Below are 25,939 nucleotides of genomic sequence, written 5' to 3' on the forward strand. Positions count from 1 at the left end.
CTTAGAACAGGGCCATCATGCTGTGAGGAAGCCCAAACCAGTCTATACTGAGACATGAAGACTTCTACATGGAATGGAACTGAGGTCTCCAGCCTGCAGCCTCCAGTCAGCATCCATCACCAACGTAAGAGTGAAAAGTTTTCAGATGATTCTCTTTCTCTGCCTTCAAGTCATTCCTGCTGTGCTGTCTGAATTCCTGACCCACAGAATCTGAGCATAATAAACATGGTTTTTTTATACCACTATGTTGTGGGGGTAATTTGCAATGCATCCAGAGTAACTGGAAGAGTACTATATATCTATTTCAATGTTTTAAACAACAACAATGAATAGTATTATTCTACAGTATTTACATATCATAACTTTATTTAGTCATTCCTGTATTGATACTTAGGTGGTTTGGAATTATTTTTTCCTATTACAAACAAGGCTGAAATAAATGTTTCCATATCTATATGTGCACAAATATCAGCATTTCTATAAAAACCTATAAATGAGTTTTTATAGAGGCCTATAAATGAGCTAATTAATACATATAAGATACTTAGAACAGTGTCTGGCATATAGTAACACATTTTATTATTTTGAATCAGTTTAAGTTAAACTTTTATATGTAAATTGATCATTTCCCCTTAACATCTTTAGCGACAGGGACCCTCACAATTGTATCTAACAGCAGCTCTGCTCAGTGCATACCACTTTTTACAGGCAACAACTTGTAAACATTATCAGTCATAGAATTATATCCCTAAAAACATCCATCTGCTGCCCACCTGACCAGCTCTACAAATTACTTGTTTAAAAAGTTTGCTCCGTGTTCCGGTGAGTTGCACCACCAGCGTTCCTCTTAGAGCAGATTTGCTGAAAATCGTCGGCTGTGAACTAGAGCGGAGCGAGCGAGCCACGCGCGCTCCGGGCGCTGCGGTCCCGTCCTTGCTGCGGGCACTTGGGCGCACAATCCGCGGGGAGGCGGCTACGACAGCTCTTACCCCGCGGCTCTGGCCCTGCCATACAACTCGTGTCACAACTTTAGGACTGTGGTTTTCCTTTTCTTTTTTATATATCTTCATTGACTGCAGAGAGGGGAACGGAGAGGGAGAGAGAGATAGAAACATCAATGATGAGAGAGTCGTCATTGATCGGCTGCCTCCTGGACGCGCCCGACTTGGGGATCCAGCCCGCAACCCGGCGTGTGCCCCGACCGGAACCGGAACCCAACCGGGATCTCCTGGGTCCTAGGTCCACGCTCAACAGCTGAGCCACGCCAGGCCCCTCGCGGGGGTGGTTTTCCTTCTTCCCTTTTTCCCCCTCCTCTCTCCCTCTCCTTCCCTTCCTCCCCCTTCCTTTCTTCCTTTCCTTTCTTAAATCCTCACCGGAGGGCATGCTTTCATTGATTTTTTTTCTTTACTTTTTAAAAAATTAAATTTATTGGGGTGATATTGGTTAATAAGATTACATTTTATTACACCAAATGTAGATTTCAAGTGCAGATTTCTACGATACATTGAAACGTGTTTTTAGTTGTCACTTTCTTCCATCCTGCCTCTTCCCCAGGCGTGCTTGCTGCAGCCCAACACCTGTTAGTCACGTTTACCTCCAATTTTTCTGGCCGGGGTGAAGGGGCTATCCTTACAGGGGCTATCCTACCTGCCAGCCTTCTCCTGCCTTAAAGGAGCAAAGGCTAAACTTAATTCGCATTTTAACTTCCTCTCCTTTTCGATTTTCTCCCGATTTGTTCCACGTTTAAGATCCTGGGTACCCCTCCGCCCTCCCCCTTGCGCCTGTCGCCGTCAGGCAAACGTTAAAGCGAGACACAGCTGAGGAAACGCATTTTGAGGGGTCCTGGATATAGCAGGGTCGACAGGCCCGCAGCGGGCTGGCTTTGCGGCAGCTCCGGAGGGGCGGCGGGCTTGCAACGGGGAGCGCCCGGCTGGCCCACCCCTGCGGGCCCCGCGGTGCAAATGCCGCGGGCGAAGCAGCCCCAAAGCCGAGAGAGTGGGCTGGGCGTAAGTTACTTCACAGCCTTCAGCAACTTCGCAGCCCCGCAGCCCCGCAGCCCCGCAGCCCCGCAGCCCCGCAGCCCCGCAGCCCCGCAGCCCCGCAGCCCCGCAGCCCCGCAGCCCCGCAGCCCCGCCCACTAGCACGCGCCTCCCCCGCAACCCGCAGTAGACACCTCCGTCCCCGCCCCTCCACAGGTCACCTCCCTCCACGCCCCTTTCCCTTGGCCCCGGCAGCCGGCAGGCAGGGAAGTGTCGTAAAGCCAGGCCCAGGAAACTTTACCCGGGGTAACAGCAGAGGCGCTTTACGGCGACGGCGGCTGAGTGTGAGCCTTGGTGGCGGAGGCGGCCGCGGCGGCGAAGGAGGCGGCGGCGGCGGCTGAGGAGAAAGAGGAGTGCCGGCAGTGGCGGCGGGGACCTGTGCCGGGTGAGCCTCGCGGAGGGGACGGGGAGGGGCAGCGGTGACAGGGCTGGCGGATGGGCCCGGGCGGACGGGGACGGTGGCCGGCTGAGCAGCTGGGCGGCGCTGAAGAGCGTGAGCGGAGGGGGGGGGCGCCGCGGAATTGGGGGGCACCTCGGTGAGAAACGGTTTCTGCCTTTGTTTCCCCCACCTCCGCCGACCCCCGCCGCCCCCCTTGCTGCGCGCTCGTCGGCCGGGTCTCATGGCTTCCCCTCTCGGTTTGTGTCGCCTCTAGGATGGCGGAGGTACCGCCTGGGCCTAGCAGCCTCCTCCCACCCCCGGCACCTCCGGCCTCGGCGGTGGCTGAGCCCCGCTGTCCCTTCCCGGCGGGGGCCGCCCTCGCCTGCTGCAGCGAGGACGAGGAGGACGACGAGGAGCACGAAGGCGGCGGCGGCAGGAGTCCGGCGGGCGGCGAGGCGACGGTGGCGGCCAAGGGGCATCCGTGCCTCCGGTGCCCTCAGCCGCCGCAGGAGCAGCAGCAGCTCAACGGATTGATTAGCCCCGAACTGCGGCACCTCCGGGCGGCCGCCTCTCTCAAGAGCAAGGTTTTAAGCGCGGCTGAGGCGACCACGGCCACCCCAGACGGGGGCCCCAGAGCGACTGCAACAAAAGGAGCCGGGGTACGCTCGGGCGAGAGCCCCCCTCACTGCCTCCCCAGCATTGCAAGAACTGCGCTCCCCAGCCCCGCAGAGGCAGCGTCGGCGAGCGGTCCCGCGGCGGCCCGCAATGGACTGGCGGAGGGCACCGAGCAGGAGGAGGAGGAAGACGAGCAGGTGCGGCTGCTGTCTTCATCCCTGACCGCCGGCTGCAGTTTAAGAAGCCCCTCAGGCAGGGAGGTTGAGCCTGGGGAGGATCGGACGATACGTTATGTCCGATATGAATCCGAGCTACAAATGCCCGATATCATGAGACTGATCACCAAAGATCTGTCTGAACCCTACTCCATTTATACCTATAGATATTTTATCCACAACTGGCCACAGCTGTGTTTCTTGGTAAGTGGATGGAATGGAAAGAGGGTGAACCCAGCAGAGAGATCCAGGCCTTGCAGGGCAGGGAGTGTGAGGGAAGAGAGTGGCAGTGGATCTATCCTGCATTTCATAGTGCGCTGCGTGATATAAAGTGCGTGTACTCGCTCCTAGGTATTTGTTGAAACTTTTGAAGGTAAGAATTCATGATCTGGGTTAACTTGATACTGATGTAAATGCAGCAAGCCTGTACGTTGTGTGTTGGGGGTCTTATATCCTGTTTGCATTAGCTTATAATAATGTTTAACCTCTTTAATTACCCTCCCTCATCCTCAAAGTGCTTTGCAATCATTTAATTTGAACATGATTCTGTTCGGATGCAGACCTTATTAATCTCTTAATTACAGCTATAATCAGGGAAGAGTGTGTGCATAAACATGTTTTGGTGAACATGATTGTCAGTAAACTTGCTGTGGCCACATTGGAGAATTAAATCTTACAAGCATATTCTGTAATTATGGAGATTGTTTCCTTTTACTTCAACAGTACAATTAACAGTTGTAGCCAGGTGCTTGATTGCAGAAGGCACTACTAACACTTCTGGTGGCTGAAAAACTGAAATTTGAACAAAATACCCTTTTGTGAAATGTAGGAAACTAAGTGTGAAATTGTTACTAACTTAATTTTTTTTTTTTTAAAGAAACGTCATAGATATGCCTAAATACTTGTAGTAACACTGGCCTGTGTGAAGTATAATTGACAAAATTTTTATTTATATGTAAGCAAAAAAGACTGGGGCACAAATAAGCTGAACAGTTTTTTAAAACTTGATGTAGTACTCGCAGTACCAATAGTTTCTTTCCAATTATATTGACCAATTTCACCCCGTTTGAAATCTTTCACTTATATTATGTACTCACAAGCATGTTGTTTCCATTGAATTTTTCGGAAAGGCAACATGCTTTTAAAGAGTATTTTGTGATTTGTAAAGGGAAAAGCCACTACTATTATTTATTGTTTCAACATTGATTTAGTTGCACTTGGTAATTCCCTGCAAGATGTTTTAACAATACTTCAGAAATCATCTTTTTCATTCTGTAGCCTAGTGATAATCTGAAAATATATCCTCAGTATTGTAAATGATGGTAGTTCTGCTATTTTCTGTGTTCACTTTACTGAACTTAAGTTTAGTCTTTTTAACTGTGGGAACTATTTTATATTTTACAAACTCCTCATAGGATTCTAACTATTATATCAAAATGGGAAAATTATTCTTTTGGCACTATTATAAATGTCATATCAAATGCCATTGTAATTGCTAAACATTGTAGATTGACTTAACTGTAAATTAACCCACAGAAGCATACAATTGAGTCACACTTTAAATTGAAATAGTATATTTTTGTTAACTTCAGAAAATAGTATATATGGGGATGGGTAAAAGTAGGTTTACAGTTGTGAGTACGTGAAACAGTTTATTATTGTATTACTTACTAATTATTGTATTATTTTCCATACAAACAACTAAAACCCTGTATATGATATTTAGTCAATTTTGAGTTATATCACCTAGGCCTCTCTCAACTTCTCTGCCGTTTTAGACTCTGATAAACTTAAAATTAGTAAACCTTAGTTTTGATTTTATAGAAACTTCTCCCAATTCACCAGTTAATTTGTACTTCAGCCCTTGAAAGTCAGTTTAACATTGAATTCTGAATATCTAGAAATTGAAATATGAACAAGTGGTTGACCAATAAGATTTACTAGTATAAGTATGAATCTAATGGTATGGAACATAAAACAATAGCTAAACAATTAGAGGCCATTTTGGCATTTTAAAATTTTGAATTTCCCATCAGAATGACTTTAAAACAAATATAAATGTGCATATTTATTTTAAATCATATCATTTTAGAACTGTAAGGGATCCTAGAGATAATCTAACTCAACTTAATTTTCTTAACAAAAACAATTAAGGACCAGTGACTTTAAAATGTTTAAACCTCTAGATAGTTAGTGGCAGGCAGGTAAAACTAGAACCCAGGTCTCCTGGCCTAATGGAAATAGTGTGAAAAATAACATACCTTTGACCCATTCAGTGAAGATCATTATGTTACGAAGTTATACTTCATCAAGGGACAGATGTCCTTACAAACATCAATCTCAAGTGATTAGAAGCCTCCAAAATATTCCTGGTTTCCATGAGTAACCTGTAGTGGATCAAATGGAATATATGGGGTTGAACCTTAAAAAATTGCCTATACTTGACCATATTTGACTAACAGAAATGACAGTTTCTTTTCTTTTTTTCTTTTTTTAATCCTCACTGGAGGATATGTTTTTATTGATTTTTAGAGAGAGAGAGACACCCATGTGATAGAAACATCAGTTGTTTCCTCCTGAACATGCCCCAACTGGGGAATGAACCCACAACCTAGGTGTGTGTACTGACCGGGAATCAAACCCGAAACCTTTTGGTGTAAGGATGATGCTCCAGTCAACTGAGCCACCTGGCCAGGGCAAAATGACAGTTTCTTATGATTCTTTCTAATAAATGTAACTTGAAAGGAGAGTACTATTCAAATGGGACACTGTCACTTACTCTGTACTTAACTAATTTCTCACTACCTCTTTTCAGTTCATGGTATTTTCTGTTGGTGTGTTTTCGAACTTCTTAAACTTATTACCAGTAATGTATAGTACTTCCATTTGTTTGTTCTAAATTTAACTTTCCGGCTTCCTCTGGAAGTGCTTCTTTCCTATTTGTAGTGATCTGGGATTTGGGAATCTCTTTCACATGATTTATATTTTTCATGTACTATAAATTGATAAGCCTTTGGCTTTTAGAGTTAAGTCTTAATCTTGCCAGGAATTTTTCGGTTCCCATCTGACAAAAGAACACACTTAATAGTATGAGTTCCAAATGTATGTGCAGAAGCTTTTATTTGGAAAAATTGACAGTTTAGTTATTCTTATAAGTGTATATTTATCAGTTTACCAGTAAAAAGCTAGCATTGGCCTTCCTCACTACCAACATCTTGTTAATAATAATGTATTATATATTGGTCTTTTATTTTTAAGTGATATTATGTACAACTCGATTCTTGCTCCTACAGATTCTTAATTAGGAAGAAATCAATTTAGTCCAAGAGGGAACTAATATACTTTGTTTGCTTGTTACTTCCTTGGTCAAAGGACAAAGATTTGTTTGAAATTCCTATCTAATTTGAAAGTGTTGTCCAGCTGTATTGTATATAGTGGTTTTAAATTTTTCCTCTTTTGGATGGTTCATTCACGTCAAAGAGTAGCTATACTATAGTTTTGTTTCGTAGGTTTATGTAGATTTCCATTTTCCCTAGCTAATGAGGCCAGGTCCAATTTTTTTTTTTAATGTACCATTGTTCTGTGACGTGTACACGTGCACATAACCACACACATGTATTTGAAGTGAGTTTTTATATCGGAAAATGCTGTCAGAATTTTTCAACCAAGCAACTTTCGTATATATTTCAGGTCTTAATACAGAAAGAAATTTTAGTTTTCAAAAGATTTTGAAAGCACCAGATTGATTTATCATGAATGAAAATGGCCCCAAATAGTTTTGGATTGTGTGATAAACCAGAAGTTAATTAGTGTGAATTGTTGAATTTAATATTCCTTCAGAAGGATTTTTCTGACCTAATTTAGGTTTGCATGAAATGGATTAGAATTATTGTGCCTAAAAGATTTCTCCACAGTTTTTGTTTTTTTTAAAAAAAGGGCTTTTTAATCAGTTTCTAGAATGATGGACTAAAACAATCATACAACAAATTTAAATTAAAATAGGTATTAAGTTTAAATCGGGCTTTTCTTACTAACTTTTTTAAACCCATTTTTGGTTTTTGTTATTGAAATAGTTTCTTCTGAAAAGTTCATTTTATTAAGAGATAATTTGAAGTTTTCATTTTTTAAATGAGGACTCTTTACAGCAAATAATTATTTCTGGCTGACACATTAAACAATTGGAGCTATTGCCCTATTTATATTTACCAGAATACAGTATTACTAGAACTTTTTATCAGTGGTAGAATTTTTGAAAAACATATTTTCAGTGGTAACATTGGAAATCTTAATTACTCTGGAAAGCTGTACATTTTTGTTTAAATGGAAAGCTGTGATTTTGAGTTCTAGTTATATTATGAGCTTTATGACAATGACTCACACTGTCAAGAGTGTCCAAAAATGAGACCGTCATATATGTAATCTTTGTAGTACCTCAATAACAAAAAACCCTTGGTTAGGATCCAAGAAATACCTTAAAACAATCCTTTTTCTGAAAATCTTTTACATTTTTTTCCTGATCAAAATTTAACTCTACTGTTGAAGTATAAATATTGTCACACCTTTCACTAAAGCTTTATTATAATTAAAGTTATTGTACTCTGTCAATAAGCAAGTTTCACAATATTTTATCATATACTAATGAATAGACTTTTTCTTTAAAAAACTGTTTTCACATATTTCTCCTTCCCAAGTCTTAAATATGTAGGTCTTTATCACAAATAATTATAATTATAAATCTCTTATAAAGCTAATTATAATTAGAGACCTTTAATGAAGCACTTGAATGTTTACTTGTGGAATATTGCTTTTTCCCCCTATGCTTTGATAGTAAGTATAAGAAATTCATGTTCTAAAGAATGGTGAAAGATTTTAAAACTAGAATATTTGTAGGAGCTTTGGGACTTAGATTTCTGAAACTTTTGCTCTCTTGCTAAAATTCTCATCATCTCTTTCTGCCTCGAAAATGGTGACCAGTGGTTGGTTGCTGTTTCCTTGGGTGCAGTACTTGGTGGCATTATGTTCTTCATAACTATCTGTTTATTTTTAAGGCCATGGTAGGGGAAGAGTGTGTAGGTGCCATCGTTTGCAAGTTGGATATGCACAAAAAGATGTTCCGCAGAGGTTATATAGCCATGTTAGCCGTGGATTCCAAATACAGGAGAAATGGCATTGGTAAGAAAAATATTTTGTCACTAAAAGAATGCATAAGTTATTTTTCTTTTTTGTATGTTGAAGCAAAAGACTTAAATGTAAATATGTAGAAATGAGCGTGATGCTAAGGGAAGAAAATTAAGATTGGTTTTACTTAAAATATTTCCAAAATGCTTTTTTTTTTTTAAAGTTTTTTTTTTTTTTTTTGAGAGGGAGAGAGGAAGGGAGAGAAACATCGAAGTGAGAGTATAACATTGATCTGCTGCCTCCTGCATGCCCCCCACCAAGGATCAAGCTCGAAACTTCGAAACTCTATCATGTGCCCTGACCAGGATTCAAACTGCCAACTTTTCGGTGCAAGGGATGATGTTCAACCAGCTGACCCATACTGGCCAGGGGGCCAAAATGTTTTTATTTAAAAAAGTTGTTTGATAGGTTATCTTTTTAATAAGTAGCAGGTGACCACTTTTTTTAAAAAATATGTTTTTATTGATTTCATAGAGAAGAAAGGAGAGAGAGAGAGAGAAACATCAATGATGAGAGAGTCATTGATTGGCTGCCTCCTGCATGCCCCCTAATGGGGGTCAAGCCCGCAACCCAGGCATGTGCCCTGACTGGGAATTGAACTGTCATCTCCTGGGTCATGGGTTGACGCTCAACCACTGAGCCACAGTGGCCGGGGAAGGTGACCATTTTTTACCTCCACATGTTTGGGTTTTTTTATTATGTTCAGAATGCTTTGCATTATACTAAGTACTGTAGCTTTTTATAGCATTATCAGGGCACTTGATCATAGCCCTCAACCAGCTGTCTATACTTGGGTTAAGTGGACCTCAATCAAGGCAAAATTGTGGAGAAATTGTTGCCATTATTTAGTACTAGTCATCAAACATCATATTAACAATTCAGGGAAGACCATGAAAGGAAATTCTTACTATTCCCAATCATCTCTTTCTTGGCATTTTTCAGTTAATCTTAAAATGGTCATTAGAGTCATCTGGGTGGTTAAAAAACAAATACGTAGGCCCCTCCCCCTGAGAATCTCGTTTGTTTTGTTGGAAGCAGGGCTAAAGCTTTCCCAGGCAACTGTGATGGAAGCCTGTCCTAGTGTTTGGGACCTGCTGGCTCTTTAAGATGGAAGAGCAAGTTGACATGAACTTGTCTGGGTGTGTCAAATTCTGGGATGTACTGAAACTAAGTTAGTATTCATGAAAGAACATTTGATGCCTGTACCAGTATTTAATTACCAGCAGTTTTGTCACTTGTAGTTTTTTCTCAACTATTAGTGTTATTGCTCAGTTTAAGACACAACCTTAGATATCATGAGAAATCACAAAGAACAGGTTTACTTAATACATTAGGTTTAGCCAACTTACAGTGTTATAGTTTACCACTAAGATTTTTAATGAATCAGGCTTGTTATATAAGCCAACTGTGAGACTTGGATGCATTAAAAAGAGCTGATAAATGGTAGGCAATTTGGCTGTTTAAGAGGGCAGAAGCCGGTGGCTTGAGGGTTGCATCCTAGCCCTCAGGCATTTTGTTTGGCCCACTTAATACACGTTTGCTCATGTTTTGAGAATGAAGAGATTTCTTATAAAATTTGGATTTCTTTCTTAAAATCACATTTTGCAGTTGTCTTCCCGTTCATGTATCAAATATACCTGACCCTAAACTAGGATACATTTTGTTAGGCATTTGCAGACACGCCACTCACATCATATGGGAGTGCCACACTTCATTGTGCCCAGGCTCACTATAAAGTTTGTAGGAACCAACCCCGTGTCTTGGGCCTACTTTGGGTCACAGCAATTCTGGTGTGATCTTTGGCAAGATTGGTCCAAGGGTCATAGGCAGTGAGTTCTGGCCAATTCAAGAAGTTCTTGGGTTGCTCAGCTATGTTATATCTCCCCTTTTTCTTTTTTCCTGTTTACCTTCAAACAAAATAGCAGAAACTCCTGCTTGGAGCAAATAATTATACCCGAGAAAAAGAAATATATCAGGACTTAAGTCTTTCAAGAGAAAACTTACACTGCAATCAATGTGTAGGTTCTCTTGGCCTCTCATTTTATTTATTTTATTTTTTTTAAATATGTCTTTATTGATTTCAGAGAGAGGAAGGGAGAGGGAGAGAGAGAGATAGAAACATCAATGATGAGAGAGTCATTGATTGGCTGCCGCCTGTATGCCCTCCCACTGGAGACTGAGGCTGCAACCCCAGCATGTTCCCTGATCAGGAATATAACCGCCATCTCCTGGATCGTAGATCGATGCTCAACTGCCAAGCCACGCTGGCCAGGCTTGGCCTTTCATTTTAAATCTAAAATTTTTCTCAATTTGAGATAATCTGTGTATCTGCTTTCAAGGTAGAACTAAGCATTTGATGTTTCTATGCCTGTTATGATGTTATGATTTAGGTATCTTTAAGAAACTAATAACATTTTTCCTTCATTAATACTCAGATCTATATTCTAGGTACTAACTTGGTTAAGAAAGCTATATATGCCATGGTTGAAGGAGACTGTGATGAGGTAAGTCTTTTAAATGTTTAAGACCTTTTTAGGCAGTTTTCTACTGTGTATTTTTATAAATGTCCCATAATAATTGTACTGCAGATTTTATAGCAAACTGTTAATGTACAAATGCAACTCGTAGTGAAATTATGTATTTTTTAAGCACATGAATTTTGATCTAGAACAAATTTTAAGGTGATAATGGGAGCTAAAATTTGTTTTGTGTCAAAATGTGAAGGTGAAATCTTAGACATTTTCAGTAAATAAATAGTATTCAGAGGAATTGCTATTCAGAGGATTTGTTATCAGTTATTTAAGATAGCTCTTATAACCTACATATTAGCCTTAGTTTCTCTCTAAATAAAATTAAAAAAAAAATGGGCCAACTGTCAGCTCATATGAAGGACATTTCACACTTGAAAAATATCTCTCAGCATTAAATAATGATAAGGCTTGGGGCAGGGGGTGTGAAGACAACTACTTTTTCAACCTAGAGCTATCTATGTATTAACCTCAGAGCATCTCTTTTCAACTTTTTCATAAGGCCTTATGGCAGATATAATTTTTTTGTGTGCCATAGCACTGGGCTTTAAACATGGTGGGTGCTCAATAAATAATGGTGATGGTTGGGAATGTTAAGATTTACTATTAAGTAATTTGGGTGAGAATGAGTATAAGTAAGGGGAAGTATAGATATCTGTGTAGAAATGATGACTAAGAAGGAACAAAGTTGCATTTTTATGTATTATTCACTTTATGAATAATACAAGTGACAGTTGTCTTTATTATTGGAGGGCAAATGTGCCTTAGAGAGTTCACAAAATACTAGAAATTGGGTAATTTTTTTCCCCCCCAACAGACTGACCTTAGTAAGTAACTTGACTTGGTTATTTTTTTTTCTTTAAGTTTGTCTTTTTTGTACAAAATCTAGACACAACAATTAACCATTGTGTGTGTATGTGTATGTGTGTGTGTGTTTTGGTATGAAGTCCCTTTCACTGTCTTCATGCTCTTCAACTCTTCATCTTTTCACTTATAGCTACTATTCATCTATCAATATGCATCCTCCCATTTTCTAAGCACACCTATATGCAAATATGTAATACTTTTTTATACAAATGAAATCATAATTATTATTCTGTAATACTTTTTCCATTTAACGATATCATGAACACATTTCCATGTCAGAATATAGAGATTTATTGCAGACTATTCTCATGCTTCTGGTTTACATTAGTTTGTATTCTGACACATCACACTAAATGGTGGTTGTATGAGAAGGCCTACAGACATACTGGGCAGCACAGAGAAGTCCTGGGATTTAACGATATTTAATTTTACTCCAAATAAGATAATTACACATGGTGGAGGATCTCATATTGTTTGCAGCTTTTAATATAAAAAAGTAAAAGGTACAGTGACCTTGATAATTTACATGGCTGGTAACTAAAACTTGCATACATTTATGAGTATGTCTATGTGTTTGGACCATAGCCACACTGGCTTAGACAGCTCATGAAGAAGAATGTCAGACTTTGTAAAAGGGTAACAGTTTGGAGGAGTTTTTGGCATGATAAGACCACGTTTTGATCCTCTGCTGCTACTGAGTAGAGTGGTTTCCAGTGAACAGGGATGCTGTGAGCAGGGAGTATTATGTTCCTTACAGTTAAGCCTTTTCTGAATTCTAGTCACTACCTGTGAAACATGCTTCACTTAACTGATCAAATGTTTAAATAGTATTGGTTTCTCTTTGAAAGTTTGGAGGAATGATATGGAGATTTTGGTTATATTGTTTTTGTCTCAAGGCTAAATCCTAAAATTAGTGATATATTTTATTGTAGAAATATTCTTTTCATTAGGCCTAAAACCTAATTCTGATCTCTTTTTCTTACTTTTGAAGCAGTGAGTGGTACTTAATCTTAGACTGAAATGGGAATTGTTCCATGAACTTACTCCAGTTGTATGGTTTTAAATAGATGCTTTTTACAGTTTGAAGAGCTCTGCCTCTGAATTATCGACCTCTTCCATGGTTTAAAAACATTGGTTATCTGTGTCCCACATTGTTCGGATAAAGGGTTTGCTGTATGAAGGGATAGAACTCTTGTTTACTCTTTATAAGGGTTTTATTCTCCCTTTCTTTGAGTTTTAAACCATATAAGCAACAAACTTTTCTATTCCCCTTTTCCTTCTACTTTTTGATAGTAGTTATTTGTTGGTTCCACTTCTTTATATTGCCATTTCATCCCATTGGGTTCTTCCCCTCCGCTCCATTGGAACTACTTTCCCACTGATGGATTTGCTTGACCCAGGAGCTTCTTCCTCCTCCTCTGCTTATTAAAATACTTCTTAGTGTTTAATGCCTGACTAAAATATCAACCTCTTTAAATTTTCTTTAACCGTTCTGGATAGAATCAACTGCACCTTCTCAGGTTTTTTTGACTTCCCTTTCTGTAATGTAGTAATCCCCACTTGTCTGCAGTTCCACAGTTACCTGTGGTCAACTGTGATCGGAAAATATTAAATGGGAAATTCCAGAAGTAAACAATTCACAAGTTTTAAATTGCCAGTGGTTCTGAGTAGCACGATGAAATCTCCGATGTTGTTGTATTGCTCCATCTGAATCATTCCTTTTTTCCAGCGTGTGCATGCTGTGTATGTTACGCACCTGAGTCACTTAGTAGCCATCGTGGTTATCAGATTGACTGTTGCAGTATTGTAGTGCCTGTGTGCAAATAACTCTTATTTTACTTAATAATGGCCCCAAAGTGCAAGAGTGGTGATGCTGGTAAATTGGAGATGCCAAAAAGAAGCCAAAAAGTGCTTCTGTTAAGTGAAAAGGTGAAATCTTTCAACCTAAGGAAAGAAAAAATTGTATGTTGAGGTTGCTAAGATCTATAATAAGAATGAATCTTCTACCTGTGAAATTGCCTAATTTATAAATTAAACTTTGTCATAGATATGTATGTATAGGAAAAATCATAGTATATGTAGGGTTTGGCACTATCTGTGGTTTCTGGCATCCACTAGAGGTCTTGGAACAGCCCCTGTGGATCGGGGGGGGGGTCTACTGTACTTGGCTTAAATTTACTTGTACAGAGTCTGTGTCTTAACCACTGAGGAAAGCAAAGATTCCTTTTTTAAAAAAAGAAAGAAATATATATATTATAAAACAACCGACCTGTGATTTTACTTTCATTAACTTAGACTAACCTTCCATTCTTTTAAAGTGTTAAGGAATTTTGACATATTATCAGAAAGACATTAGAGAAGGGTTTTAAATTTCATTTTCTACTAATTAGGTTGTGCTGCTATTTTTTAAATTCTTACAAAAATAGATATTTTCAAATATATGATCCTATCAACAGATACATTTGGAAATTTTTGTGAAGACTTAGCATGCACATTTGGTCAGTTTTTACTTTCTATTCTGTTTGCAGAATTTGTGACCTTGAGTCATGTTTATATTGCTCTTGGTTGCCACTTTTCATTTAAAGATAAATTCAGAGTAAATTAAACCAAAGTTAGTAATCGCAGAGTTGAAGTGTAGATTATGTTTATGCCCAGATAATAATGATATACTCTCCTAAGGCAAAAGATACTTTTATTTCGCCTTAGTATGACTTTCCTAACTTTTTATATCAGAATTAGACATGTTAAAGCAGCTTAGCTAAAGGTCTTTTTTGTTTTTATATATTTGGAGCTGACTAGAAAGTTACCAGCATTAAAAGAAGAAACAAGTGGATTTGTTGCTTCATGAATAAGAAATACTTTGCCCATGTTGCTGATCTGGCTTACATTTGATTATGCCCCATGTTCTAGGTGACAAACTTGTTATGGCTACTAGAACAAGTATCTTGGGTTTGTGTTTTACAGTAGGGGAAATAGTAAGAAAAACACATACAAAGAGCATGAGTGAGTTTTCTAAACTGTGATTTTTAAAGTAGGACTTGTGTAGCTAAAATAATGAACCCACATGGTGGCCATTTAATTTTATGTACTTTTTATAAAATAATTTTGAATGGGACAGGTGACTGATCAGCATGATCAACAATGTTTTACTTTTTAAGCTGTAGTCTTTGAAATCACATCTCTGGAAATTTAAATTTCAAAATCATTTTTAGACTTAAGTAAGGTATGGTTACCATGTTATTAATATTTGGTACTAACTTATATGATGATGAGAGTACTTTGGAGTCAAAACTTCTTAATGGAATGTAAATGTGCAGTATGTGACCTTAAAACATTTTTGGTTGACCAACATCTTCCCGTTTTCCCCTCCCCTCAGCTCCTGAAAACTATCATTTTGCTCTCTGCTTCTATGAGTTTGACCATTTTAGTTTCCACATATCAGTGAGATTATGCAATATTTGCCTTTTTGTGTCTGACGAATTTCACTTTCCATAATGTTCTCTAGGTTCATTCATGTTGACACAATGGCAGGATTTTTTTTTTAAAGGCTAAAAAGTATTCCATTTTATATATGCCACTTTTCCCTTATCCTTTCATTTCTTTTTTTTCTTTTTTAAAAAATATATCTTTATTGATTTCAGAGAGAGGAAAGGAGAGGGAGAGAGAGATAGAAACATCAGTGATGAGAGAGTCAGTGATCGGCTGCCTCCTGCATGCCCCTGACTGGGGATCGAGCCTGCATCCCGGGCATGTGCCCTGACCGGGAATCGAACCTCGATCGGCTGGATCCTAGGTCGATGCTCAACTGCTGAACCATGCCCTGCCAGGCTCCTTTCATTTCTTGATGGACACTTATGTTGTTTTCATATCTTAGCTATTGTGAATAATGCTGTCATGGACAGGGGGTGCAGATATCTCTTTGAGATCCTGATTTCAGTTTCTTTGGATATATATACCCAGAAGTGGGATTGCTGGATCAAATAATAATTCTATTTTTAATTTTTTTTAGGAACTTCCATATTGTTTCCCATAAAGGCTGTGCACATTTACATTCCCACCAACAGTGGCCTATTTAAATAACCTATAATAAACCTGTTACATGTAAACAAAATAACATACATCTTACGATTATGTACAAGATGACTTTTAAGGCTTTTGTGTTTAGTAATTATATGCCTAACATTTTTAGTTTAACTGAAAACATATTTTGGCTACGAGACTGAGGCTGCTAGGTAAAGAACAGAGTAAAATGGAATTATTTAAGCTGTAAGGATTTTTTGTTGAGTACTTTAGCCTAATTAAAGAGCTGGGTATAAGAAGCTTGGCTTCCAGATCTGTCTTCTGCCAGTATAGTTGTGTGATTGTAGGCAAGTCATTTTTTATAGTTTCTCTTTGTGCAGTGTGATGGTAATTCTGATCTTAAAGGGATGTAATGAAGAGCAGTAAAGGTGTTCATTCAGCAATATCAGTGTAAGTAGCCTGTGAGGTGCCAGACAATGTGCTAGTGCTTAGGTTCTAGTAGTGAACAATCCTATCCTATCCCTAGGAGCTTCCAGCCTATAATATTAAGAAGGGCTTTCTTAACTAATGGTTTGGCTTATTCTAACAATGGTTTGTTGCTAAGAGAATCTGTGGAACTTCGCTGTAATCCTTTTTTTCTGTTAAGGAGAATTCAACTTTGCCAAGTTTCTTTAGAACCAAAATAACCATATTACCCTTTGGCTTCCTATGTAATACTCCCATGATGTGTACTAAAAGAATAGTTTTATAGTGAATTTTCAGTATAAACCCAGATTCTCTTTTAATACAAGAATATAAGTGATTAAGTATTAAAAAGTATTTTTTTTTTTTAGCATTTTCTGTTGAGTCAAATAATACATGATCTCTTTTTTTAGAAATTGTGAATGTGCCGAGAGAATCTTTATGTTAATAAAAGTTAGCCCTTTGTGTAATTTTTTTCGATGTCATTCAAAACCTCAAGTGTGTATTTACGTAGCTGTAGTTAGCCTCAGATGTTTTGAATATTTTAGATTGCCAAATATTAATGAACATGGACTTTCTCCTTCATCGTTTCTTAAGTAAGTTAGAACTCCTATTTGCTTCATTGTTTTTACTTTGGAAAACAATCGGGGGAGGTATAGAAGAGTGACTACTATTAAGCTCTAGTTTAGATTTAGAGACTGGCCTTGAGTGTCGTTCATTTGTAAACTGGAGGTAATAATATTTATAGGGTTATTGTGAAAATAACAATGACAAATGCATGCAAAGTGACATAATGCATGTAAAATGCTTAACATGGCATTTAGTAAGCCTTTGATAAATATCAGCTTTTTTTTTTTTTAATTGTCCTTTTTATTTCTGTGAAATCAGTTCCTAGTTTTGTGTTGTTGCAGCTTTATTGCTTCTTATATTAATTGTTTTGATTTTACATTTTAGCTGTAATTAGGCACTGGCCTAAAACAGAATTCTAGGAATTACCCAAGAGAATTATTCAAAACTGTAAACTTGTATTGACCAGACTGGAGTGTTGGGTGGTATACATTACTAAAAATTAAATTCTGCTTTTTAAAAAGCTGAGAGATATGAGTTTTTAGTCTTATCTTAAACCAGTGTGTTTACTATACAACTGTTATTTCAGGCCTTTTTAGGAAAATTTTCTCTTGATCCTGAACTATTACTTGTTCTTTAGATCTTATAAAAGTTTGTATTTAGTATGCGATTTGCTTTTATGACTTAATTGCATAGGTAATTGTCTTAAGATAGTGCTTTCTCTTTAAGTACTCTGGTCATTTACAAGCTCGATAGTACTTTTGTTTGTTTAATATTTATGTAATATAATAAAGGTGCTGAGAACATACATAATTAACAAATATTTAAGAGACTTCTATGTGTCAGGCAGTGTGTTAGGTGCAGAGGAAACAGCTGTGAAGGAGGTACCCATGATCACAGCCATTGTTGGGCTCCCCAGCTAGGAGAGATGACGTACTCGTCAAATGTTAAGTGAAACTGCGGTTGAATAAGGAGCAGTGCAGAGTGCTGTGGGGTTGTATAAAGGAAAGGGATATACAGTGGTACCTCGGTTTTCGAATGTAATCTGTTCTGGAAGACCATTTGACTTCTGAAACGTTCGAAAACTGAGGGATCAACAGCCGACAACTAGGCCTCAGGATGTTGCACTCTGGGGAATCTGTGTGGCATGTTCAATTTCTGAGGCGTGTTCGAAAACAAGCGTTTCCAGGTTTACGGTGTTCGTAAACCGAAATGTTCGTCAATGGAGACGTTTGAAAACCAAGGTACCACTGTACTCTAATCAGTCTGGAAGTGACAAGCTAAGTCCATAAGCAAGGACGGAAGAAAGAGCATTCTTCTACGTAGAGAAAACAGCTTAGGCAGGAAAGATCTCGTGGATTCCAGAAATGGAAAGTTTAGTGTTGATCGTGGAGAGCAAGGGGAGAGACAGAGTTGGCAAGGTAGGTAGAGGCCAAATTTGATGGGCCTTTTACATCTCTTTAGGTTAACTTATGGACTTTATCTTGAGAACAAGCAGGGAATTAACAAGAGCATCACACTACTTAGAGAATGGGAGACCTTTTGAGTTAGGAGGCTCTTGTACTTACAGTGAAAGTTGATGGCAGCTTGGACTAGAGTAGTACCAATGGGAATAGAAAGAAGAGCATCAGTTTGAGAAATATTTAAGAGAGAAAATTGAAATACCCAGTGTTTGGACATATGTATGGGGGTGGAGAGGAAAAAGGTTCTAAGATGACTCATAGGTTTCAGGTTTGAGGCATTGGTGGGATGAAGATCTTGTTACTGACATACAGAATTATGGAGGAGGGGTTAATCATAATTTCAGTTTTGGATATAATGAGTTGGGGTACAGTCTTTTTCTCTATTATTTTCATCTTTTGCTTGAATTCTTGTCAGATTTTTTTGATAGTTTGAGTTGGAATAGGAAGATACTCAAAGGCTTCACTTGGGCCTCTTTTTAATTATATTTTGCCCTTTTTATCCTACTCCTGAGGGTTATCACTTCTTGACAATAAACATAGCTCACTGTGTTGATAACTCTCAATGTGGTAGGTTTAGAATCAATAGAAAAGCAAATAGACCTACAAATATAAAAGTTGGGAGGGTGGGATAAAGGATGTTTTGGTAGAGGAAGGTAAAATAAATTAAGGAAAGAAAATCACATAATATTCAAAAGTATCAGTTCATCATCAGGGCCATTGGTTCAGTAATATGAAAAGAGACCCAGAAAGACCATAATGCTTTGTGTGTTTCTCTGTTTAAAACATTGGTATTTATAATGTCTAGATAATGGTTCTCATTATTTATTCCCCTGACCAGCATCATCAGCATCATCTGGCAATTTAAAAAAATACAGATTCTTGGGCCCCACCCCAAACCTACTTAGAAACTTTGGGGGTGGGGTTCAGCAATCTCTTTTAACAAGCCCTCTAGGTACACTAAAGTTTGGGTACCTTTGGTCTAGGTTCAGCAAATTTTCTCTGCAAAAGGCCAGATAGTAAATATTTTAGGCTTTGCAGATCATAGGTCTCTGGTGCAACTACTCGATTATGTCTTTGTAAATTGAGAAAGCAGCCATAGACCTCAGGTAAACAAATGGGCTTTGCTGTGTTCCAATAAAACTTTATTTACAAAAATAGACAGCGGGCACATTTTACCCAAGGGCTGTAGTTTGCAGACTCTGGTCTAGACTTTAGACAAGTGTGGTAATTGTCATCAGGATGAATGATGACAAATTAGTGAAAATATAGGAGTTGGATAGAGGTTAATCTGAATACTTTGAAATACTGGTTTATTTTCTTTAGCCATTGATTTTTTTTTTTTTTTTTTTATCTTTTTGTCTCACAACTATTATCCACAGGGAAATAATTTCTTTGTTTTAGTGTGAATCATATATTCTCATTACTAAAAATTCTAAATATCACAAAAATCATTAGAACAAAACATGTCTCAGTGTTTCCACTTCTTTTGCCCCAAAAGGGAATTATTGTTAAAATTTTGATTACTATTTTTATGTGTGTTTTTCTGTATATCGTTAATAATTATTATTTTGCCATCAATTTTAAAACAGTTAAATATAGTATTTTTTAAAAAATATTTGATCTAATTGTAAGTGATTTGTCATTATGAAATTATAAATTAGTTTCAAATATATAACATTCTAACTTAGTTTTTCTTATTTTTCAAAGGTTGTTTTGGAAACAGAAATAACGAATAAGTCTGCTTTGAAACTTTATGAAAATCTTGGTTTTGTTCGAGATAAGAGGCTTTTCAGATACTATTTAAATGGAGTTGATGCACTGCGACTTAAATTGTGGCTGCGTTGAGAAACTGACATCAAGGAACAACTTTCCAACCACACGGAATCGACCTTTGCATGCAATGCAATTTGTACAGAATTGCTTTGCCAGGTGGATTTAGTAATTTCCATGCAGTTCTTATCTGTCAGTGTCTCATTGAGTGTCGCACAATATTTGTTGCACTTTGGCATGGCGCATTTGTTCTGAATTAAAAGAGATTGTTTTAAATTTAAAGAGTTTTTTTGGTACCAACAAGATGTGCCAGTTGATAGCCAAGATTTGTTTGTTGATTTACAGTCTGCTGACAATGTTATTTACACAGTGATCAATTTACCACAGAACCAGTAAGTGGAACATGATTTTTGTTCCTTAAAAAAAAGCCAATGTAGATTGTAAAAATTTAAGTATACTAACATTTCACATGAAACCTGCCATAGTTTTTTGAAGGGGGTGGGGGGAAAAGCTTCAATTTTAGGTTTTATTTTTTTCAATATTAAATTTTCCATTCTTGAATATTGGTACCTCAGTGATTAGTGAATGAAAAAATTTTAGGATTGGTTGTGTCTTACAATGAGTAAAGATAACAATTAAATTGCGTCTGCCAGTGCCTGTGTAGATAAGTATATTTGTCTTCATCTCTAGTTTTTTAATGCATGCTACCTTTTCCTTTTCTTTTTTTAAGGCCTTTGCAAGCAAACTTGTGGGTTTTTTTTTTTTAATTTAAATTCTAAATTTGATAATAAATTATTTCAGATTTTTATAATTTGGATACTTTTTCCAGGTGAGTGACAGAGTGGTTTACTTTACAGTAAGAAGTTGAATCTACTCGGAAAGTCTTTGAAAAATGGCTCCAAAGGGGATGAGAAAAGTTGATGGAGCCGGTAATTGCTGGGTTTTGGATGCACTTTTTTTTTGAGAGTGAGGGAATATTTGGAAAAGAATAGAAAATTAATGTAAACTGATATGATTTTATTTAATCAAAATTATTGCTAAGCTGTGAAGAACAGCTTTTACAATGTAGTTGGAACTTTTTTCCCACTTGATTAGGATTCACATTGCTTTCATTTCTTAAAATGTTTCACTTTTGGTTCTTGGTCTTGGAAATAAATTTTAAGGTGCATTGTATCAATTTAAACTGATTTTATTTCCACTTATTTGAGCAAACACTTGGGGGAGCTTTGTTTAGTTCCTAGAAAAACAGCAGGGAGAAATGGAAACTTTTTTTGGAATGAGTTCTTATGGGTTTTCAATAGCCATCACCATGTTCATTAGTTACATCGTGTTTTGGCCAGTCTGTGCACTGTAACAAAATTAAAGTTAATTGCTTTCCATTGAATCAGGAAATCTGTGATGGATAATTTATTTAACTGGAAAACCTAGGAACCCATGAAAAAAAAAAGATTCATTCTCTGTGAAAAATGTTTTATAGGAACCTATGTTTTCTTTCATTTGGCTATGCTTTACTTCTGCTCTAGGATTTGGTTTGAATTTTATTTTATGACTATGATTACTGTATTTTTTTAAACCCTACCTCCATTAACAGTTGGTAAAAGCCCCCTTTCAGGAAAGTTTGTTGTCCTTTTTTTTTATTTTTAAAGGAAAGCTGCTCTTTGCTCAGTGTAATGTCTTGAAAGTGAACACGGTAACAAATACTTTTAAAATAAAGATACACAGATTTGGTGAAATAAAATCTTTCTGCTGGTGGGATCATTTATAGTTCCTTATTATTAAAGAAAACTTTTTCCATTTTATATTGCTCTTGAAAACTTAATGGGCAGAATACTGGTTACATTAAAAATATGACTGCACAATACTCAGCTTTTCAGCTAGCCATTTTGAGTATGTTTTTGGTCAAACTTCATTTGGGCTCTAGCACTTAGAGGATTGCCAATCATTCTGATGCTTCTGTCATTTTTTAATATGGAGGAAACAACTAAAACAGTGCAGTGCTTAACATAATCAGATTTTCTCTCACCACTTTATATTTGACTTGCTGGTTCATAGGTAATGGTTGTTGATGTACATACATTTGCTTGACTCACTAATGGGGACAGTTCTAAAGTAGATACATGCTGGGTTTTCAGTTTAACCATTATCTTTTTGACAGGTTGTCAATGAAACCATCACTGTTGACCTTTTCCCTCAGAATTGACCAAGCTTTGCCAAATTGACTGGATGTTTATAAATATGACCATAGCCATGTGACTAAAAAGACATATGGTTGCCATATTGGTGGTTTATGTTGAATAACTGTCTACTTTATGTCTTTAATTGGGTATGCAAAAATTGTTCACTTAAGTAGACTAAAATTTTAACCTCTAGGATGATAACCCAGCACCAGAACTAAGTCTCTATTCCAGTTGAAAGAGCATTAATTTACTTTTTGATATCGGGCTTTTATTTTTCCCACATAATCTTAAAACAATTCCATTTAAAATTGATAAGAGTGAGTTCACTTGGCTAAAACTGAGCAAAATTGGTGCAACTTTCTTTTGAAGGGGTGCTGCCTCTTTAAGACTGACTGTGCTATCCACTGACACTGGTTTGGCAGTTGATACTGCTGAACATTTTTTATACATGCTACCATGAAGCTATGTATGTTAGTATTGAAGAAGCTAACGGGTATACTACCATTTTTGATGTGTGGACTGATTATAATTCTTCTTATGTTAAAATAAAACTAAAGAGAAATCCACAGATCAGAAACCAGAGAGTAGTTTTTGAAGTTGAAGCCAGCAAAATTAAAAAAAGAAAGAAAAAAATTACTATTAAAAATTTGGTTTTAGTATTTTCTGCCTCTTCCCCAAATTACCCTCTCCACTTGCTTGACAAATCTGTGTAAAGGAGTTTGTTTGTCACATGTTTTAACTTTACCTTGCCCTGTCTTATGGTATTGGCTGACATGTATAAGACTGGATGTGTATATTATGGTGTCTAAAAATCATGAAATTCATCACTTTTCAGGAGCATAGATAAAAGCAAATTGGTAGTGCATCAGTTATTTTTCAGTGCACCGTGACATCACTAAAATTGAGTGCTAAAATGTTACAGGGCTTTCAGGTTTGTAAAAACATAACCATAAATTATATTGACGTCAGATATGAGTTTGAGTATCTATAAAATATCACGTGTATCTCAAAATATTGGACTGCTATTTGATGACTGGATATTGCTGCATAATTTTCTTCTATTGTCCCGTATCCTTTTGGAGAGAGAGATTTAATGGGATTTGAAATGTGCAAGCTGTCTAAATAAGATGCAGTCAAATAAAGTATGGTTACGTTGTGTTTGCATTTTTCTTTTAGATCCAGCTGTGTGCATTTTATGATTGAGTTGTTTTACTTACTTAGAAAAAACCTCAAGCAATCGAATCTGTTCCCCACTTCCTGCCTCCCATTTCAGTTATTTGGAAGAAGTGACATACAGTTTTTATCTCCACTTTGTGTTCTAACAAAGTAAATTAGAAAATAACATGAACTTTAAGTTTCCTAAAAGTATTCAAAGTTAGTCAACGCATATACCAGATATCAATACAAGTGAGTATATTAAACCAAAAACTGTTTTTATGTCCTTGTTTCATAGCCGTTTATTTCTAAGGCAGCTTTTATTTCAAAATTTCTGATTTTTGTTTGTACTTAAGTAATTTTTTTTACCCTTACCAAGACACCAAAATAAAATAGAACATTATATAAAGGGCCTTTTGCCCCATTCTTGTGAGAAGCTTTAAATGGTGTTTATGTATGTTTTCATTATCAGGATTTATGGACATTAGTGGAAAAGATCTGTTTTGATCATGACTGCTAAATTTTATCATGCATACCAAATCTTCAATTTTTTCTTTTATAGTCATGTTTTGAAAATATCTGAGTTTGTGTTTTACTTGGGCCTTATGTGGCACTTTAAATACTTCATACATTGTCTAAATAAGGACCAGAAAGTTGATACTGTTCTTTCACACCTATGAACAGAGGTCAGTATTAACCTGTTGCCCAGAAATATAGTGATACTTTTAAACAACTTTTAAAACAGTTTGAAAAGTCTCAGAAGCATATGGCACACTGCACTTTCTTCAGATCGACGCTGTCTAATAGCACTTTTTATGGCGATGTGAATGTTCTTTGTGTTCTCCAATATGCTAGCCTCCAGTAATGTAGCTACTGAGCCCCTAAACAGTGGCTAGCATGAAGAACTGAATTTTTTATTTTAATTAATTGGAATTGAAATAGCTACATGTCACTAGTGGCTACTGTATTGTATAGCATAGCTTTAGATAATATTTAAGCAGTAAAAGCTGAGGAAAGCATGTTTTGAATATGATTTTTAAGACCATACTATTGAAATACGAAACACAAGGATCATGGTTGAAAATCGCCTCTGAGCAAAAGAGTATAGCTGCACTATTTATGCTGACAGTCTATTTCATTAATACAGTATCTGACTGACACCACCTCTCTCCCTGGCTCTGTTATGTAGTACTTCTGAGGAAAGTAGCCTTTTCCAGTTTTTATTATTTGTAAGTTCTTTGAGTTGCAGAGATGCACAGATTCAAGTGCCAAAAGTTGGTTTCTGTTGAGACTGTCATATCTTCAGCATTAAAATATATTACATAGTTGGACATAGTAATTTCTTATTTTAAGATGAATTGAAATCTTTTCACCTCTGAGGTTGGTTTCTCATTACTAGTGGTTATATTAGAATATGGAAGAATATCATATTTATACTTATTTTTTAAATCCTGGAAGATTGATCATGTGGATGCAAAGGCAAATGTTTTTGTTTCTGAGAGAACCAGGTTAATTTTATTTTGTTCTCTGGCCATGGTGTGTCACCTTTGATTCTAGCCGGTCATCTAGTAAATGGTACATCAAAAGCACAGGAGTGTGGGGATGGGAGTGCCAGACTTGATACAGCCTGCTAGCACAGCTGGTGAAAGAACTCACACACAGCACAAGTTCTGTTGAGATCAATCAGTATTTAATCTGCATATGAAAAAGACCAAGGAATGACCGACCACCCAAGTGCCAAAATCTATCTAAAAAATGTAAACGGTGCATGCAGGGGTTATAATGTAAGGTTTTTAAAGTGCTAAGAAATAAGCTCATTTTTAGTTATGGATTTTCATGACTACCTCTTTGCTGTATGACTATTCTCAATTTTCTAATACCTCAATTTCCTGAGAATCTGTATGTATGTTTTTGTAAATAAAACACCATATGCTAGGGGAAGGACCTGGCTTTTAAAGAAATTGTATAAAGACATTTATTACGGGATTTGTTACATGGTCAAACAATTTGAAATTTCTTAAAAACATCATAGCCTTTTCTGGTCCCCTTGACTGAGGTTTCTTTTTCAGCAAACATTCTTATTTAGTGAGATTTGTGTTCCTTCTAGGAAGTATGTGCCCTCATTTGTTCATTTACAACTACAAAGATTTCTATGTCTCCTATGTTTTACTTTCATGCCAAAGAAGCCCTTTTAAAAAGCCAGCAGGTTGCACTAACAAGAAAAAATGTTTGCTCCTTAAATAGACATTCTTGAGAAGTTTTATTTCCTAGGGTTTAAATATTTTTCCAGAGGAAAGTAATCTTCAATTGTTTCATTAATGTCATTGGTTATAATTTGTAAAAATGCATGTGTTTTTAGGAATGCAGTAGTTCTATTAAGAAACCATTGCTGAAACAATTTTAAGGAACTATTCTATACTACAATCCACAATTGCATAAAACTTTTGCAAGCTGATATAAAGTAATTCCTAAATTTTATGTATGTTTATGAACTATTCAGTACT

At 37.2% G+C, this 25,939-nt stretch overlaps 2 protein-coding genes across 4 annotated transcripts; one reads left to right on the forward strand and one right to left on the reverse strand.

Annotated features, from left to right (window-relative positions):
• Positions 1 to 343: 343 nt before the first annotated feature.
• Positions 344 to 3,111, reverse strand: LOC308558204 (uncharacterized protein). Its single transcript, XM_081139522.1, has 2 exons — positions 2,281 to 3,111; positions 344 to 1,073 (listed from the first exon to the last, which is right to left on the reverse strand). Exons 1-2 carry the CDS (start codon positions 2,659 to 2,661, stop codon positions 741 to 743), a joined length of 714 nt encoding a protein of 237 aa, XP_080995648.1. The 5' UTR covers positions 2,662 to 3,111; the 3' UTR covers positions 344 to 740.
• On the forward strand, positions 2,297 to 23,496 carry NAA30 (N-alpha-acetyltransferase 30, NatC catalytic subunit). Of its 3 annotated transcripts, none has more exons than XM_081139489.1 (5): positions 2,297 to 2,424; positions 2,693 to 3,452; positions 8,297 to 8,420; positions 10,875 to 10,930; positions 20,041 to 23,496. In XM_081139489.1, the coding sequence occupies exons 2-5, from the start codon at positions 2,694 to 2,696 to the stop codon at positions 20,176 to 20,178; spliced, it is 1,077 nt and encodes a 358-aa protein (XP_080995615.1). In that variant the 5' UTR covers positions 2,297 to 2,424; position 2,693; the 3' UTR covers positions 20,179 to 23,496. The 3 variants fall into 3 exon arrangements, with proteins under 3 accessions (XP_080995615.1, XP_080995617.1, XP_080995616.1); XM_081139491.1 differs by having other exon boundaries at positions 2,305 to 2,424; positions 2,693 to 3,230; XM_081139490.1 differs by having other exon boundaries at positions 2,343 to 2,424; positions 10,862 to 10,930; positions 20,041 to 21,841.
• The last annotated feature ends 2,443 nt before the right edge of the window (positions 23,497 to 25,939 follow it).

Source organism: Miniopterus schreibersii (genome assembly GCF_964146895.1).
Source record: "Miniopterus schreibersii genome assembly, chromosome: 1".
NCBI lineage: Eukaryota > Metazoa > Chordata > Mammalia > Chiroptera > Miniopteridae > Miniopterus > Miniopterus schreibersii.